The sequence below is a fragment of the Barbus barbus genome (genome assembly GCF_936440315.1).
Source record: "Barbus barbus genome assembly, chromosome: 27".
Lineage (NCBI taxonomy): Eukaryota > Metazoa > Chordata > Actinopteri > Cypriniformes > Cyprinidae > Barbus > Barbus barbus.
In genome coordinates this window covers 16,812,390-16,829,264 of record NC_136755.1, presented here as the reverse complement: position 1 = coordinate 16,829,264, position 16,875 = coordinate 16,812,390, and the positions used below count along the sequence as shown (strand labels likewise).

General features: G+C 35.9%; 1 protein-coding gene across 2 annotated transcripts; it reads left to right on the top strand.

The window, feature by feature from the left end:
• The first annotated feature begins 106 nt into the window (after positions 1 to 106).
• LOC306847334 (pleckstrin homology domain-containing family O member 1-A-like) lies at positions 107 to 16,869 on the top strand. Of its 2 annotated transcripts, XM_079381230.1 has the most exons (6): positions 107 to 388; positions 1,306 to 1,452; positions 12,127 to 12,267; positions 12,647 to 12,751; positions 14,078 to 14,179; positions 15,314 to 16,869. In XM_079381230.1, exons 1-6 carry the CDS (start codon positions 362 to 364, stop codon positions 16,379 to 16,381), a joined length of 1,590 nt encoding a protein of 529 aa, XP_079237356.1. In that variant the 5' UTR covers positions 107 to 361; the 3' UTR covers positions 16,382 to 16,869. The 2 variants fall into 2 exon arrangements, with proteins under 2 accessions (XP_079237356.1, XP_079237357.1); XM_079381231.1 differs by lacking the exons at positions 107 to 388; positions 1,306 to 1,452 and adding an exon at positions 1,699 to 1,934 and having other exon boundaries at positions 15,314 to 16,868.
• Positions 16,870 to 16,875: the final 6 nt, after the last annotated feature.

Sequence of the window (16,875 nt, the reverse complement as noted above, 5' to 3'; positions counted from 1 at the left end):
CTGTGTTTGAGGGGCAAAAAGAAAGCCATTGAGGCTCAATATGCAGCGTGACATCACACCGACAGCTGTGCTCGTTCAATAGATGGAGCAGTCGAGCTCTATAAACGGGAAAATCCGTTTCGGTGAGAAGCACAGCAGCAGCAGGGACTCACCCAAGCCAATGGCGAGCCTGTGCCCGCGGTTTGCAAATATCAGTGTAGAGACTGGCAGTCAATCAGCACTGAGAGCCAGCACATCATCCCATCTTTAGCACCTGCACGCGGCAAATTCTCAGAAAAAGATAAACAAAAACATCTCTGTTTCTTCTAAAGCGGGACAAATCGCGGGATATACTTCGGGAAAGATACATTTTGCGAACAGCATGAAGAAAAGCCATTTGGTAAAAAGGGTGAGAGTCTATGATGTTAAAATATTGATTTTGAATGCTCATAATTTAATAGTTTAATTGAACAGTGACAATCTAATACAGCGCAAGTATTTGTACTCTGTTTTCAAATGTGTAAATTTATTTAACAATGACTCCTTTGTTATGAATGAGATCGTATATAGCCTATGTGTTATATGCTAGTCACTCGTGTAATTGGCTCATCTGTTCTTTTATTTAACAGAATATTCAATTAACCACACCCTTAATTGACCAATTTTGGGATTTTTTTTCCACTAAATAACAGGCCACAGAGTGAAAATTTGACTTTTATTAGGGTGCAATATATAAATGTTTTGTTCCCAGTATTTTTCATTATTAGTAAGTAATCCAATACCGAATACTAGGCTATATTTGTAAATTTACTTTCAGTATCCTGCTAATAGGCCTACCAATAGTGAGTCCAATTTAATTAGACATGGGAACTAATAGTCTATTAGTTGTAGTTGCTCAATAGTTAATAGTAGACTATCTATTCCATCCCATAAGATATTACCTATATATATGACACTAATATGCATTCCAGTTGTTGCAAGTGACATTTTTCACTAGTCACAATAGTTTTTTTTTTTTACTTGCTATATGACAGCAATTTGTTCTGTTAAAATATATTAGGCTACTATTGAAAAATTGTATATGCACTCTCTAATAAATTGATACTGAACAACTGGATCTAGTAACTAGTAAAAGTGCTTGGAAACTGACAGAGAGACATACTGGGACTTACTGGTTAAAATACTAGTGAAAATATGCCAGTCACTATTGGAAGACTTACTAGTAGTTAAAAAAGTACAGTGCAGTGCGACAGAGATCTGTTTGAACTTGAATGCTATTATGTAAGACTTGCGACACACTAACCGGGCCATTGTTGACACACTCAGGGTCTTCAGGATGCCAACCAGCCATCACCCCAACCAGATAAAGTAGGCTGGATCCGCAGGTTCAGTGGTAAAGGAATATTTAGGGAAATATGGCGAAACCGCTTTGTGATGCTTAAAGGAGATCATCTGTACATCTTTGAAAAAGAGGTGAGTTATTAAGATTTTAATGATGTCATGCTCAAAATCAGTGGCGTGCACGGTTTCTAGGGGGGGCACAAATCACGTTGTGTGTGTGTGATCGCGTGCAGTTGCTGACGCTGCTAAAGCGTGCAATCGCTTTCTTTTGCGCGCTGTTTTAATTCACTTTCGTTTTCGAAATCGATCATGTTCAGCAAGGAGGGGAGAGGATGGAAAGCGGGGGGCACAGTAACTCGTTAATGCGGTCCGGTCTGTGCGATATGAACGATATCGTTGACGCTAAAATCAGTACCGCCGCTCAACTATATGCAGAGTACGCAGTTTGCCTAGGGCACCAACTTGCGGGGTGGGGTGGGGGGGGGTTTGCACCATACCAGTTGCGACCGTTCGCACCTCATGCTTTCGGCTGAATGCAGATGATCATAATTGATGGACAACTATGCCCGTGACATCAGCAATCCGGCGCCAAGAAAAGAAAAAACAACTTTCAGGTAGCCTACATTCATAATCAAAGAAGTATTAAGATAATATATATATTTATTTTTATTATTATTATTATTATTATTTTTTGTGTGGTTATAAACGCAGATAAGCCAACAACAGTCTTTAAATTGACTAAAAATGCATTATATAAAAACAATGAGGCAACCCTGCTGAAAAAAACCCCAATATAGACCATCACAGAAAATTCTAACACCATCACAAATAAATCACAAATGCCATTACAAACCATCAACTTTTAACCATTATAACCATAAAAAAGTTTTCTGTAGTGTGTTTTGGGACATACTCCATTAGGATTTATTGGTTTTAACAAGCCACCAATAAAAGGTGACCAATTACCATCAGAGACCAACAGGGTACATTACAGTTTCCATTAAAACCAATACAAGTCTCATTATAACCAGTAAAATAACCAGTCTATTGTTTTTTTTCAACATTACATGTTATAAATGCCTGTAAAGGGCGCCAAAGGCCTGGTCATTGCTGCTGTTACACTTACAGGACGATCATATCCTTGTTTAATAGACTATTGACCAAACATTTAGTTCAAATATCCAATTAATCTTTCATTTTTTGCCACCTTTTTGCTATAGATGACACAGTCTCTATAATTTCTTCAACAAAAAACATGTGGACATCACAACCTTTACAAAAATTAACCATGGTTTTCGTAGTAAAACTGCTTTAATTTTCTTTTGCGTGATTTCTGAATGCTTGAGACCATAAAATCAATCAGACAACTGTATTACTGCCATAGGTAACTGTCTAGAGCTACAATTGTCATTTGTAAATAATACAATTTAATTACAATTTATTTATTTATTTACTTTTATATTTTATTAAAGTTCTATTTTGACCCCTATGGTAGGTATTTTCTTTTTTTTTACTTCCATAATATTTGAGGGAGTGAGCACCACAATAAAATTATGCTTAGGGCACCCATTTGGCCAGCAGTGGCCCTGATAAAATTTCTCCACGATCTGCTTTTGAAGAAATATTGTTGTATCTTGCTACAGCGCACATTCTATCAGCTGCAGTTCTGGCACCGCCGTATCAATATACTGTACAGTGCCACATACATTCACATCAGTAAGAAGATATTTTGAAGAATCTGGGTAACCAAGTAGTTGCTGGTCCACATTGGCTTTGACAGTAGGAGCAAAAAAATACTATGGAAGTCACTGTGGACCAGCAACTGTTTGGTTTTTCACCTTCTTCAAAATAGCGTTTATGTTTAGCAGAAGAAGGAAACTTAGGTTTAAAACAACTTTTTAGTAAGTAAATGAAGGTTATAAGAATAAAACACTAGCCTATTTTAATTCTTGGGTGAATTATTCCTTTAATGTTAATAAAACACCAAACACAAAGAGAAAAATCACACTACTCTTGACTGAAAAACTTTAATACAGTTTCTTTGATAGGAATCAATCTATATAGTGTTTTATTTTAATTTTATTTTTATATTTGTTCATTCAGTTTCTTGAATGCTCCTGCTAAATACACCTATTGTACCTGAAAATAAAACACTGTTTATTTTATTTCTATATTGTGTGTATTTGTAATGTGTATCTTTGTTCTCATTTTTTAATAACAAAGATAAAATAATGACAAAGATTTTTATCTTTAACACCTAGCTGAGGGGGAACCACCGGTCCGCGATTGTTCCCTCCTAACACCATTTCGCTCCTGCCCCTCCAGAGGCCTGTGCACGCTACTGCTCAAAATGATCAATCAAAATTGCGAAAGTATACCATGTCAACTACTATATAGTCATTGTGTAGTGAGTTATGAATGTTAATAATTAATGTTTGCCAAAACCTCCTGCCCTTGATATAAAATACATACTTTTCCAACATCAAAGTAATCCCTTTGACAAGCTATAATTTTCTAAAGGGTATTATATAAACACTGGAAATTGAAACTGAGCTGTGGTCTGAAACAACAAGCAGCACGTGAACCTGTGCTTGTGTCATGGATTTTGTGTCAGTGCCTGTACCAAAGATCCCTGAAGGTTCTGGAAGTTGCTTACAGATATTCAGTTGAATTCAATTTCCGGTTCATTATAGGAGCAGCAAATCTTTACAATTGAATCATTTGCTCACTTGAAGCATGTGTGGAGGGATGGTTGTAATTTTCATGGAAGTGTAGCAGCTTGATTCTGTCACTGCCTGTAGGCCTACATCAGTTTCACAGAGCCATCACATAACAACATTTCATCATGGAAACTATACAGCGGTGCCCTTGTTTTTCTCATTAAAGTGACATAAATGGTTTTAAGAGTTGAGAAGGCATTTGCATATCCTTCATTCACACAGCTGCTGTTTTTTGGATGATGTTGATATTTACATTAAAAGATTCCAGACCCAGCTGCACCTCTCTCGCTTACTGGGGATGCTCTGAATCCAGTGTCACACCATCATAAGAAACCCATGTAAACAAATTACATACAACATTTAAATGAAGGGTTGCTGCAATGTATGGCCTGTTAGTGGCACAAATAAGAAACAGATAAGCTTTTTAAGTTTACCATGAACATGAATATTCATGCAACTCTAAAAATGATCTTTAGTTTTTATTGTTTTTATACATAGTTTATTAGGTGATATTTGTTAAAGGGGGTCATCAAATGCCCATTTTACACAAGTTGATTTGATCCTTTAGGGTCTTAATGAAAAGTCTATAACATACTTTGATTAAAATTTCTCTATGGTAGTGTAAAATACACCTACTATACCCTGTCAAAATCAGCTCTTTCTTCAGCACGCTGATCTAGTCCATGTTTCTTTAAATACTAGTGAGCTCTGCTGATCCCGCCCCTGTCTTCCGTGGAGTGACGAGCAGACCATAGATATGTGTAGATTCCCTATTCGACCGCTCCAGATACGTTGCTGCGTCAGCCATCTCTCATTCACCATAATAATCAATGAATATTCAAAGATAAACAAGTGTATAACTTGCTGTTGTAGACACACACAGTCAATGCGCTCAATGATTCGCAGACCGTTCCAAAAATGGCAGATGGCTTACTGCGTGGCCCTTAGAAACAGTCCATAATGAAGCATCTAGGTATATATATATATATATATATGGAGCATACTAAACTTCAGCCGCGAAACTGGCTTACTAGCACATTATCAGGAAAAGCAATTTGCAGAGATTCATAAAAACCCTTATACTCACTTCTTCTGTAGATGAAGCTGGATCACGAATGATTCGGGCGAACATAGAAGCATTTATGTAGATCGGGGATCGCCGCATTCACTTCAAAGCGAAAGTAATGTTAATCCTCTGCCTCTTCAGCGGCTCAGATGTCAGGAGTAAATGATGACTGCTATATTCATTATTACATCCAACAACTAAACACTTCAATCGCTTAATCTGAGACATCTTGTCTTCCCCTGCACCAGAGTCAACACAATAGCGGACAGCTCACAGCTCACTCAGGGTGAGTCTAAGGTAAGACGGTCTTGTCAATCAACTATTGTGGGAGCAGTCTGTACAGAACTACGTCATTCTGACAGGAATCTCAGAACAGCCTGATTTGAGAAGGAGGATTTTAAAATAGGGTTTAAAAAAAAAAAACACTGGGTGGATTTTTATCATTATAGGATGGATGTGTACACACACTTCCAACACACATTTATGTTCAAACAACTTGTAACGTGAATTTAGCATCCGATGACCCCTTTAAGATTCAAATCAAGATCATCACCATACCATTCTTTCTTTTTGTTAATCTGTTTTTTAGAAATTAACTTGGATATAATTAAAATAAGAAGAGAACAATCCATACTTTAAAAAAAACATTGATTTACATGTGGAATCAAGTGCACACACAAAATGCAGGTGGTGTCGTAGTGAAGAAGAATGTTTTCTATTTATAGTGGTAAATTATTTAAACATGGACTTTACAGAGACAAACCACACGAACATAAACTGGTCCTGCTGACACTGATGCAGTTGGCACCTTGAGTTCAGTGTTATGGTTTTATAGATCTTAAATTTAAAGCATTAAGGGAAAATTAAAGTTCAAGTGTTTTAATGTATTTTAATACATGAGTATATTACTAACTAATTTGATAAATTATTAGAGGAATACCCCCCCCCCCCCCTCCTTCAAAACATAAATAAATACGTAACTGTTAGATGTAGATGAGTTTGTTTTTTCATTGTAACAGAGAAATTTAGCATTAAATTGCTTGCTCACCAATGAATCCTCACCAGTGAATGGGTGCCGTCAGAATGAGAGTCCAAACAGCTGATAAAAAATTCACAACAATCCACACGATTCAAGTCCATCAATTAATGACTTATCTGTACACATTTCTCTACCAATTAAAATGAGAAAACTATTTTATGGATAGTCGGAAGCAACCATCTAAACCCAAAATATTAAAAACGCTTCACAAGATGTTAAGTGATGGACTGGAGTACTTGTGGATTATGATGATGTTTTTATCAGCTGTTTGGACTCTCATTTTGATGGCACCCATTCACTGCAGAGGATCTATGTGAGCAAGTGATGTAATGATACATTTCTCCAAATCTGTTCCAATGACCAAACAAATTCTTGGAGTATATTTCATTTTTGGATGAATTATTTCTTTAATTTGATGGATATACGTACATTCTATGCTCAAAGCAATTTAGCCTTAAATCTCTCATTGTCCACTGTCAACATTTGAATTACCAAAATATCCATGACATCATATTTTCACAAGATACCTCAGTTATTCAGTGAAATTAAAGTTGTAAAAGGAGCCACAGATCAGATTATTAGCATTCTGTGTACCCACTTCCAGCCCTGTGAATTCTTCCACTGGTCAGGCAAGCAAGGTTATTTTTATAAAATCAGAACACAATGTCAGCAGGTTGCATCAGTCTGAGTATGTAGGTCTGTCCTCTGGCTGCCTTCAGGCTGTGTGTATTGTTTGCCATGGTTGTCTATAGTACTGTTAACGTTATGCACTTGACTTTCCTTCAGTGCTCAAGGTAGACCTGTTCTTACCAGAATGATGTCACTTGACATAACTCTTCAATTGATCTCACTCATATAGCATAGTGAAGCGCATCTTATACAACACGAGTCGTAAAGGCTGCGATCCTTCTTGACTCCCAAGTGAATCATTTGAAGTGTATATATGTAGACAGCTGAGCATCTATAACTGTGTTCAAAGTGCTTCTTTTCAAGCTCTCTCTATATATCTGGTGTAAATAATTGATGCTGTAGTCTAGTATTATTCACTGTATTCAGGCTGATCAGTCATGGCTGCGAGTGCATTGTGTGCAAATGGATCATATGTAAATATGTACTGAGGATTTACCCATAAACAGTGTAGATTCACAGAAATCTGTAAATGTGTCAATATTGCACAAAACATCATATATTCAAGACACTCTCTAATTAACTGATTTTATAAAAAATAATTTATTATTATTTTTTTTAAATACTTAAAAAAAATTTTTTTTTTTTTTTACATTTTTCTGCTAAATAAATTCTATTAAATATATTTTATGGTAAATATTACTTAAAAATAATGTTTTAATTATTTTATTATTAGTAGTAATACTATCATTACATTAGTTCAGAAAATTTCACATTTGTTCTTGTTATGTGTGTGTGTGTGTGTGTGTGTATTTGTATATTTAATGTATATTATCATTTACTCTATATATAGGCCTATATAAAATAGTATGTATATATTATCATATCTCAAGTATGTTATTGTTAATTTAGTAAGATTTTCATATATATATATATATATATATATATATATACACATTACCCTCCAAAAGTATTGGAACAATAAGGCCAATTCCTTTATTTTTGTTGTAGACTGAAAACATTTGGGTTTGACATCAAAAGATGAATATGAGATGAGAGATTAACATTTCAGCTTTTATTTACAGGTATCTTCATCTGGATCTGATACACAATTTAGAAGATAGCACCTTACCTTTTGTTTGAACCCACCCATTTTTCATGTTACCAAAAGTATTGGAACAGATAGAATTAACATAGATTAAAGTGAAAAAGACTTAATATTTAGTAGCAAATCCTTTGCTTTCAATAACTGCATCAAGCCTGTGACCCATTGACATCACCAAGCTTTTGTATTCTTCTTTTGTGATGCTTTTCCAGGCTTTCACCGCAGCCTCTTTCAGTTTTGGGGGGTTACTCCCTTCAGTCTCTTCTTTAGCAGGTACAATGCATACTCTACAGGGTTTAAGTCTGGAGATTGACTTGGCCAGTCTAAAACCTTCCACTTCTTGCCCCTGATGAACTCCTTTGTTGTTTTGGCACTATGTTTTGGGTCATTATCTTGCTGCATGATGAAGGATCTCCCAATCGGTTTGGTTGCATCTTTCTGTAAATTGTCAGACAAAATATTTCTGTAGACTTCTGAGTTAATTTTGCTGCTGCCATCATGTGTTACATCATTAATGAAGATTAATGAGCCTGTCCCAGAAGAAGCGATGAAAGCCCAAGCCATTACATTACTTGTGTAATGTGTACTATAATGTACACCTGTGTACACTGTGTTTCAGATGAGCTTGTATGTTTGGGATCATGAGCAGATCCTTTCTTTCTCCAAACTTTAGCCTTTCCATCACTTTGGTCCATAAAATCAGTCCATAAAACCTTGTCCCAGAATTTTTGAGGCTCGTCTCCTATTCTTCTTGCTAATGAGTGGTTTGCATCTTCTGGTGTAGCCTCTGTACTTTTGTTCATGGAGTTTTCTGCGAACAGTAGCTTGTGATACCTTCACTCCTGCCCTCTGGAGGTTATTGCTGATGTCACTAACAGTTGTTTTAGGGTCTTTCTTTACAGCTGTCACAATGTTTCTGTCGTCAACTGCAGATGTTTTCCTTGATCTACCCGTTTGAGGTGTGTTACTTAGTACACCAGTGGTTTTTTTCTTCCTCAGGAGATTCCAAATGGTTGTACTTGCTATTGCCCGTGTTTGTGCAATGGTTTGATTGATTTTTCATCTTCTCTCAGCTTCACAATTGCTTGTTTTTCACCCATAGACACCTCTCTGGTTTTCATGTTGGTTACACGTCTAACTAACTATAAATGCAGTCTGCACAGATCTGAAACTGAGCGCAGATATTCAGTGATATTTATTGTTTGAATAATCAATTAAATAGGACACACCAGGGCAACAAAACACACCTGTCAGTCACATGTTCCAATAATTTTGGTAACATGAAAAATGGGTGGGTTCAAACTAAAGGTGCTATCTTCTAAGTTGTGTATCCGATCCAGATGAAAATACCTGTAAATAAAAGCTGAAACGTTAATCTCTCATCTCATATTCATCTTTTGATGTCAAACCCAAATGTTTACAGTCTACAGCAAAAATAAAGGAATTGGCCTTACTGTTCCAATACTTTTGGAGGGCACTGTATATATATACACACATACATATACATATATTAGATTGATATGAGATTTTATCTTTCTTTTATATCAAATAAATAAGGTGTCACTCAGTCTAATCATCTGTGTTAGTTCTGATATTTGAACACTGGCTTACATCCATTTGGCATGGCAAACGCTTTCAGGTTTACTTATGGTGTTTATTTTAATTATGTATGTTTTAGAAAAATTGGTTGACCTCAAAATAATGCAGTCAACCAGATTACAGAACACTCTAAACACGTGATTCGAGGGGATTCTGCAAATCTATTTCCACCTTTAATTCCTGCCTGGTCGTAGAAGTAAAACTAGGCAAGTAAATGTTTACTACACTGTATTCTCCTTACATCCTGAAACAGTCTTCTGGTTGCATGGCTTAGTAAAATACCAATTCACAATGCCTCTAAAAACCATATCTCTTCTGAAATACTTGGGAATTTCTGGAAAAAGCATCAAGAGAATGTAATATTCATAGGAGTACTCTTTACGAAGGCTGTGTTTTAGTCTTTACATCTAGTTGTTGGAGTTACCTCTGTCAGAATGAAGATGGTCAGTTAGTGGGTTATTTTTGGAGGTGGTTAATCCAGAGATCAAGATGGCCCCCTGCCGGGAACGTGCTGTGCTAACAGTGGGGGAATTAAATATTGATGTGGTGAAGAGAGGCCAGGCTCTTTTTCTCCAGGGGTCTTTTGCCCCATATTAGCATCACTAGTACGCTCTTTCTCAGAGTGTGCGCTCACTCACATTTACACCCCAGGAGGCCATCTGGAGGCATACGGTTACACAGATTACCTTTGGCCATATGTGCCAGGGAGGATGTTACCTACATTTCACTCTCTTAAAGCAGAATATGATATTGTAGAGTCATATTAACTAGAGATGTTATGAACAGGTTGGTTTGCTTGTGCCTACTCTATGATCACGGATCACTTTGATCTTTGTACTTTAATCTCAAACTGACACCAGATTCTTTTGTTGCGTATTTCCATTGCTATGGTGAATGCATGGTAACCATGCAGAACTCTGACCCAAAATGTCTATGTTTATCTTTTTTTGCTCCGTGTGACATCACATAGTGTATGTTAATCCCTCTAGCATTGAGTTTTTGTGCAGAAACCCTTGTGACCCTCATTGTGTCTCTGTGGGATTTAAAGTCCCACTGTGGGGTTTTCCTCCCTCAGGTTCAGTGAAATTTACCACTTTTCCACCACAGTCAGCTATAATGAGGACTGACCTGTCTTAAAATGAGGCATTTTCACAGATGGGTCACTGGTTGAATAATTAGAGGAGGAGCTGGACTAACTGAAAACCGTTTGGAGCATCTGTCTTGATTTCTGATGAAAAAGAACACCAGTCACAACTCTATTCCTTTTGTACTATTTGGCATGAAGAGAGAATATATTCTGAGCTAGGCTTGGTTATATGTGTGTGAGGTTTGTGCTGTTCTTGAGGTTTCATTGTGTAAGTCACATCAGAAAAATAATGTACTCACACCTCATAATTTTCAAATAATAAATTCACATTGAGTGATATAATGTCACTGAGATTCAGAAGTTGTGGTCAGTGAGATTTTTCCCAAAGAAATTAATACTTTTATTTAGCAAGGACACATCAAATATGACAGCAAAAACATTTATAATTTCAATTTCAAATAAATGCTGTTCTTTTAACATTTCTATCCATTAATAAATTACATTTTAAAATATATTTACATAGAAAACAATTATTTTAAATTGTAATAATATTACACAATATTACTGTATTTTTGTTAACAAATTAATGCAGCCTAAAGACAAATAAAAAAATGAGCAGTTATGAGCAATAAAGTTCCCATTGTGAGGTATAGTTGCAATTGTAAGAAATAAATGAGCAATTTGGAAAAATAAAGTCAAATAAAGTATCTTTTTTTTTTACTCTGAGGTAGAAACTCGTTTCCATCCATAGACAAGTAAATAATTAACTTTAGAATTGAACAGTTAAACATGCTTTCTATTGCTTTTGTTGTTGTTATTGTTGTCCACAGAAACATATTACCAATTTAATATACAAAATATATTTAGCTGTACTTGTTCTATGTATTGTTCAGATAACCTTAAAGGGGTAGTTCACCCAAAAATGAAAATTCTGTCATTAATTGCTCACCCTCATGTTGTTCCAAACCCGTAAGACCTTCGTTCATCTTTGGAACACAAATTAAGATATTTTTGATGAAATCCGAGCGCTTTCTGACTGCATAGACATCACTGGAACTACCACGTTCAAGGCCTTGAAACGTAGTAAGGACATCATTAAAATAGTTCATGTGACATCAGTGGTTTAACCTTAAAGTTATTAAGCTATGAGACCTTTTTGTGCGCAAAGAAAACAAAAATAAAGACTTTATTCAACAGTTTCTTCTCTTCCGTATCAGTCTTCAACACGTGTTCACGAGAGTACCATGACTCAATTATCATTTTTGAGTGAACTATCCCTTTAAAAAAGGGTACAGATGTTTTGTTACTTTATGAAAAATAAATGTTTATTGTGATTTGTGATCAGCATCAGCATGGATGATCTTACAGCAGTGTTCTGTTGAACATTAATTATTGCTGTCCTTGGAGCTAAAATCAATATGTCCCACCATGATTCACTGTTGTCTGCACAGTTGGACTGGGAAAGCACTGCTGATAATTTCAATGAATGATAGCAGTTGTTTCTAGCTTCAGGCCTGGTGATGGCCTGTGTCTGTGTGCTGATGCTGCTGTTCTTGTGTCCAGATGAAGAATGATGGGAAGACTCATGAAGTGTTTGACCTGGCACAGTATGAGCGCTCGGAGGAACTGCGAAAGGCCAAGAGTCATAGCAAGAAGAACCACAGTAAATTTACTCTGCTCCGTTGCCAACACCCTGGAAACAAGGTAAGAACAAAACATTATGATGTTATGGTTAAAAAAATAGGGTACAATTCAATTTGTGCCTATTTTACTTTTGTGAGGTCTGATTTGAACCAGTTTCTTAATTTATAGTTCAGTACAAAAGAGAAGAAGAATCTGTGTCAGTCAACATCAAAGTACTTTTTGATGAAATCTTAAAAGAGATCATATCCTGCATAACTTCGAAAACATGAAGATTTTGCAATGAGCAACTGATTCTTTAGTGAAAAGATCAAGGAAAATTTGTTTGTGTTCGTTTTTTCCAAAGACCCTAAAAATGCATGTTTGGAAATTCAAAATAACACCATCATTTATTTTAAAATCTTTAATTTTTAATATTTTAATATATTTTTTACTGCATTAGAGCCCCAATCTTGTATTTCTGACCGTCAGTCCAGAGGAGAAGGAATCTTGGATCAATGTTTTAAATAATGCTATTACCAGAGCTAAGAATCGTGTGCTGGATGAGGTGAGTACAGACATTTCAAATATTCTTTTTTTATTCCTTGCTGTTTAATGCTCATCTTCCCACCTATATTTTAGCTTTCCACTCCTGCAGTCTCTCCCCACTCTCTTTCCTCTCATTAGTCAGTCTCTTTCTATATAAATTTCTTTCTCTTTTATATTCTAGTGCTAACTCTCTTCCACTTCCTGTTAGATTTTTCTATCTTCCTGTCATTATTTGTGTTTTTAACTTTTAGGATACTGGAAATGTAATTATTTTACAAAAACAATAAATGTGGAAAATATTTACTACTTTTTTTGACATACCCATGACAAACATTTAGGCTAAGCACTGTTAAACCATCAATATTATTTAATATTATATTTAATTATAGATTAATATTATATATTGTTATTATACACATGATTGTGTGAAATATTATTATAATAAAATTTATGTAATTGATACAATACATTATATATAATTTTTTATCTATTATATATATATATATATATGTATAGTCTGGGGTCAGTAAAAAAAATCTTAGAAATTAATTTTCTCATTAAGAAATTTACTTTTTATTCAGCAAGGATGTATTAAACTGATCAAGACTTACAGTAAAGACTTTTACATAAAAAAAATTATAATATTTCAAATAAATGCTGTCCTTTTGAACTTTCTATTTATCAAATAATAATTTTTACATTGATAATAATAAGAAATGTTACTTGAGCACCAAATTAGCATATTAGAATGATTTCTCATGGATCATTTGACACTGAAAACTGGAGTAATGGCTGCTGAAAATTCAGCTTTGCATCAAATAAATAAATAACATTTTAAAATATATTAAAATAGAATTTTTAAAAAAGTATAATAATATTTCACAATATTACTTTTTTTTATTGTATTTTTTTCCAATGCATAAGAGACTTCTTTTCAAAGTCTTCTTTATTGCTCTAGCCACAATAATTAAAATGAGCTTTCCAATTATCTTTTCTAATGATGAAAATGATCTAGTAGAAACTGATAACAACAACTTTATATGTAGGAAAGGATTTTACACAGTCTTGTTTTCACTTGTAAAATCACTGCAGTTCACATAGAAACCCACTTGTGTGAATTTAACATCATCTGCATATATCAACTTCTATTTATAAATCTGCAAATTAATTTTCACACCAACAACTGCTGGATAAAACTGAGATGAAAGTGAGACTAATTAACACTTGATGTCATATAGGCCTTTTGTGTTGTGTAAATTAGAAACCATATAAGGCTGCTGAAAATGACTGTGTTAATATAATAAAAATGATCTCAGCTCCAGTTTTGTTTTGTTTTTCTCTGCAGGTCACAATTGAGGAGGAGAGTCTTCTGGCTCACCCTACACGCGATCGGGCCAAGATCCCACTTGGGCGCCGTTTGCCCACGCGGGGTCATCTCATGGCGGTGGTGGGTGGCATTTGATTCAGATGACTGTTGTTGTTTGTCTGTTTATACTGTTGTGCGCCGGTGGAAATGTACTGACTTCATGGCACTAGGTGGTTGTTTGGCGCAGTAGAGATGAAACTTATATGCAGCTATTTATAACTAGACTGCATAACAGATAGTCCAGAAAACTTTACTGAAACCTAACTATTTAAATGCATTTTTCCTAATTTAACAGTTTTACACATAATATGAATGTTTACCTTTCAGTTCTATCTCTTTGACTAGGATTCTGTTATTTAATTTATCTGTCGTTGTGCATCTAAATTGTCAAAATGCTTTTAATGACCCCAAATAAAAGTTTTGGGGTCAGTAAGATTTATTTATTTAAGAAATTAGTTTTCTTTACTAGTTGTCTTTATTCTGCAAGGATGCATTAATCTGATCAAAACGGACAGTAAAGACTTAATCTCTATTTTAGAAATGTTTTATTTCAAATAAACGCAGCTCTGAACTTTTTATTAATCAAAGAATCCTTTTTTAATGTACTCCACTGTTCAAAGGTTTAGGGTAAATAAGGTGTTTTAAAAAATAATTTATACTTTTCACCAAAGAGCATAGATGCATTAAACATTAGACCTTTTATTAATTTTACAAATGATTTCCTTCAGATTTTTCTATTCATCAAAGAATCCTGACAAAAATGCATCATGCATTCCACAAAAATATTAAGACGCACAACTGTTTTCAACATTGATAATAATATGAATAGTTTCTTAAGCACCAAATCCTCAATGATTTTTGAAGGATCATGTGACACTTAAGACTGGAGTAATGGCTGCTGAAAATTCAGCTTTGGCATCACAGGAATAAATTTAATTTGAAAATATATTAAAATATAGAACAGTTCTTTTAAATTGTAATATTATTTAACAACATTGCCATTTACTGTCTTTTTGATCAAATAAATCCAGTCTTCCTGACTTAAAAAAACATGTAAAACATCTTACTGACCCCAAACCTACATGTACATACATTTGGTACATGACACCTTTTAAGATGAATCTGTCATAAATCAGGCATATCTGCTAGAAAAACAAATAAAAGTGAGTGCCTCTTTAATAGAAAAAAATTGTGTTTCATGCTTTCTTGTTTTAGGCCTCGGCCTCCTCTGATGGAATGCTGACACTGGACTTGGTAAATGAGGAGGATGCTGATCAGAATGGGTGGTTGAAGGACCATCAGTTAAGCCTGGATAAACTGGCTCCTGGCCGTCGACGTGCTGGCACTGATGCTTCCAGGCCGCCGGCCTCCATTACAGATGGCAAAGTGTTCTCCTGGAGCCATGAAAACCAGCCTCACACACCTCAAAACGAAAAGAAGCAAGCTCAGGGCCGTAACCGATGTGCTTCCATGGATGACGCTCTTTCCCGAGGAGAGAGAAAACCAAACAAGAAGAATGGGGTCCAGGCAACACTGGCCCAGAGTCCCACGGGCCACCTGCAGGAACTAATCAGCCAGCGGCTGCAGAGGACTCAAGAGCTGCTAGCGGAAATTCAGGAACATGAACCCCATCGGGGAAGGATGGGATCTTATCCCTACTTAAGAGGCATTGACTCCCCCCGTCTCCGCCACCTCAAGGCCTCTGATTTACCGCACTCCAAGGGCTCAAGCTCACATAGCTCACCCCACAGCAAAGACATAGACTCACCATCAGTAAGGGTGAAAGATTCACCTGGTTCCAAAGGGAAAGAATCGCCACATGTGAAGTCAAAGGACTCGCCCCGTTTTAAGTCATCCAAATCCCCTCATTCCAAGCGCACACTTCGTTCGAAGAGCATCGACTCACCCGACTCAAAAGAATCAAGTTCACCCCATACGAAATGCATCGATCTGACCCACATTAAAGGTTCAGAATCGCCTCTGTCCACTGGCTCAAACTCGCCCCATATGAAGTCTACAGACCTCGCTTTTTTTCGGATCTCTTACTCGCCCCATTTCAGAAGCATGAAGGGTACTGATTCTCCTCTCAGTGAAGCTTTGGACTGGGACAGCAGGAGGGCAGCTGCTGAGCGGCTCTTACAAGAGGCCATTTCCTCTTGGCGAGAAGCTAGAGAGGTTCTGGCTGAGGTAAAGGAGCTACAAGCCAGACAGCAGCGGGCAGAGCACAGAAAAACTGGAACACCCACAACACCCTCACAGAATCGCAAGCAAAAAAGCCCCTGACCAAATCTTTAGTCAGTAGTGCTTTCCAAGACTTGTGAGCCTTTGCAAATTAATTCAAGGAAAGAGAACAATAGGTGGAACTTTCCGTTTTGCCCACATCACAAACCAGTGTTCTGTTTTATCTCACAGTCTATTGTTTATATATTAACTGTTGTTCCTCTGACACCTCAACCCTTTGTCTTTGCACTTAGAACAATTGCATTTTTCCTTGTGACTCTTTCAAGGCTGTACTACTTCTTTTGGCATTGGTAATGTGTAATGTTACTCGTGATTAAACTGGTTTATGCTTCTCTCTTCGCAAAAACATAGTTTTTAGTTAAAGTAAAAGGTAAAAGTTAGCAATGGTCCTAGACACAAATGTATTTGAGCAAATCTATACTCCCCAATATCAAGTGGATGAATTATAATAAGCATTTCAGAATATTTGTATTTTTCCCCCAATTTACTAAAGACGCACACATTTTAAAAATAAAATGTTTTTTCTTGTTACTGTA

Bases quoted from the DNA above. Each gene is read 5' to 3' on its own strand.
- LOC306847334 (XM_079381230.1), top strand. From the start codon at position 362: ATGAAGAAAAGCCATTTGGTAAAAAGG. The intron at 12,752-14,077 runs GTGAGTACAGAC...TTTTCTCTGCAG, and splicing joins AGAATCGTGTGCTGGATGAG to GTCACAATTGAGGAGGAGAG. The intron at 14,180-15,313 runs GTGGGTGGCATT...TTCTTGTTTTAG, and splicing joins GGGGTCATCTCATGGCGGTG to GCCTCGGCCTCCTCTGATGG.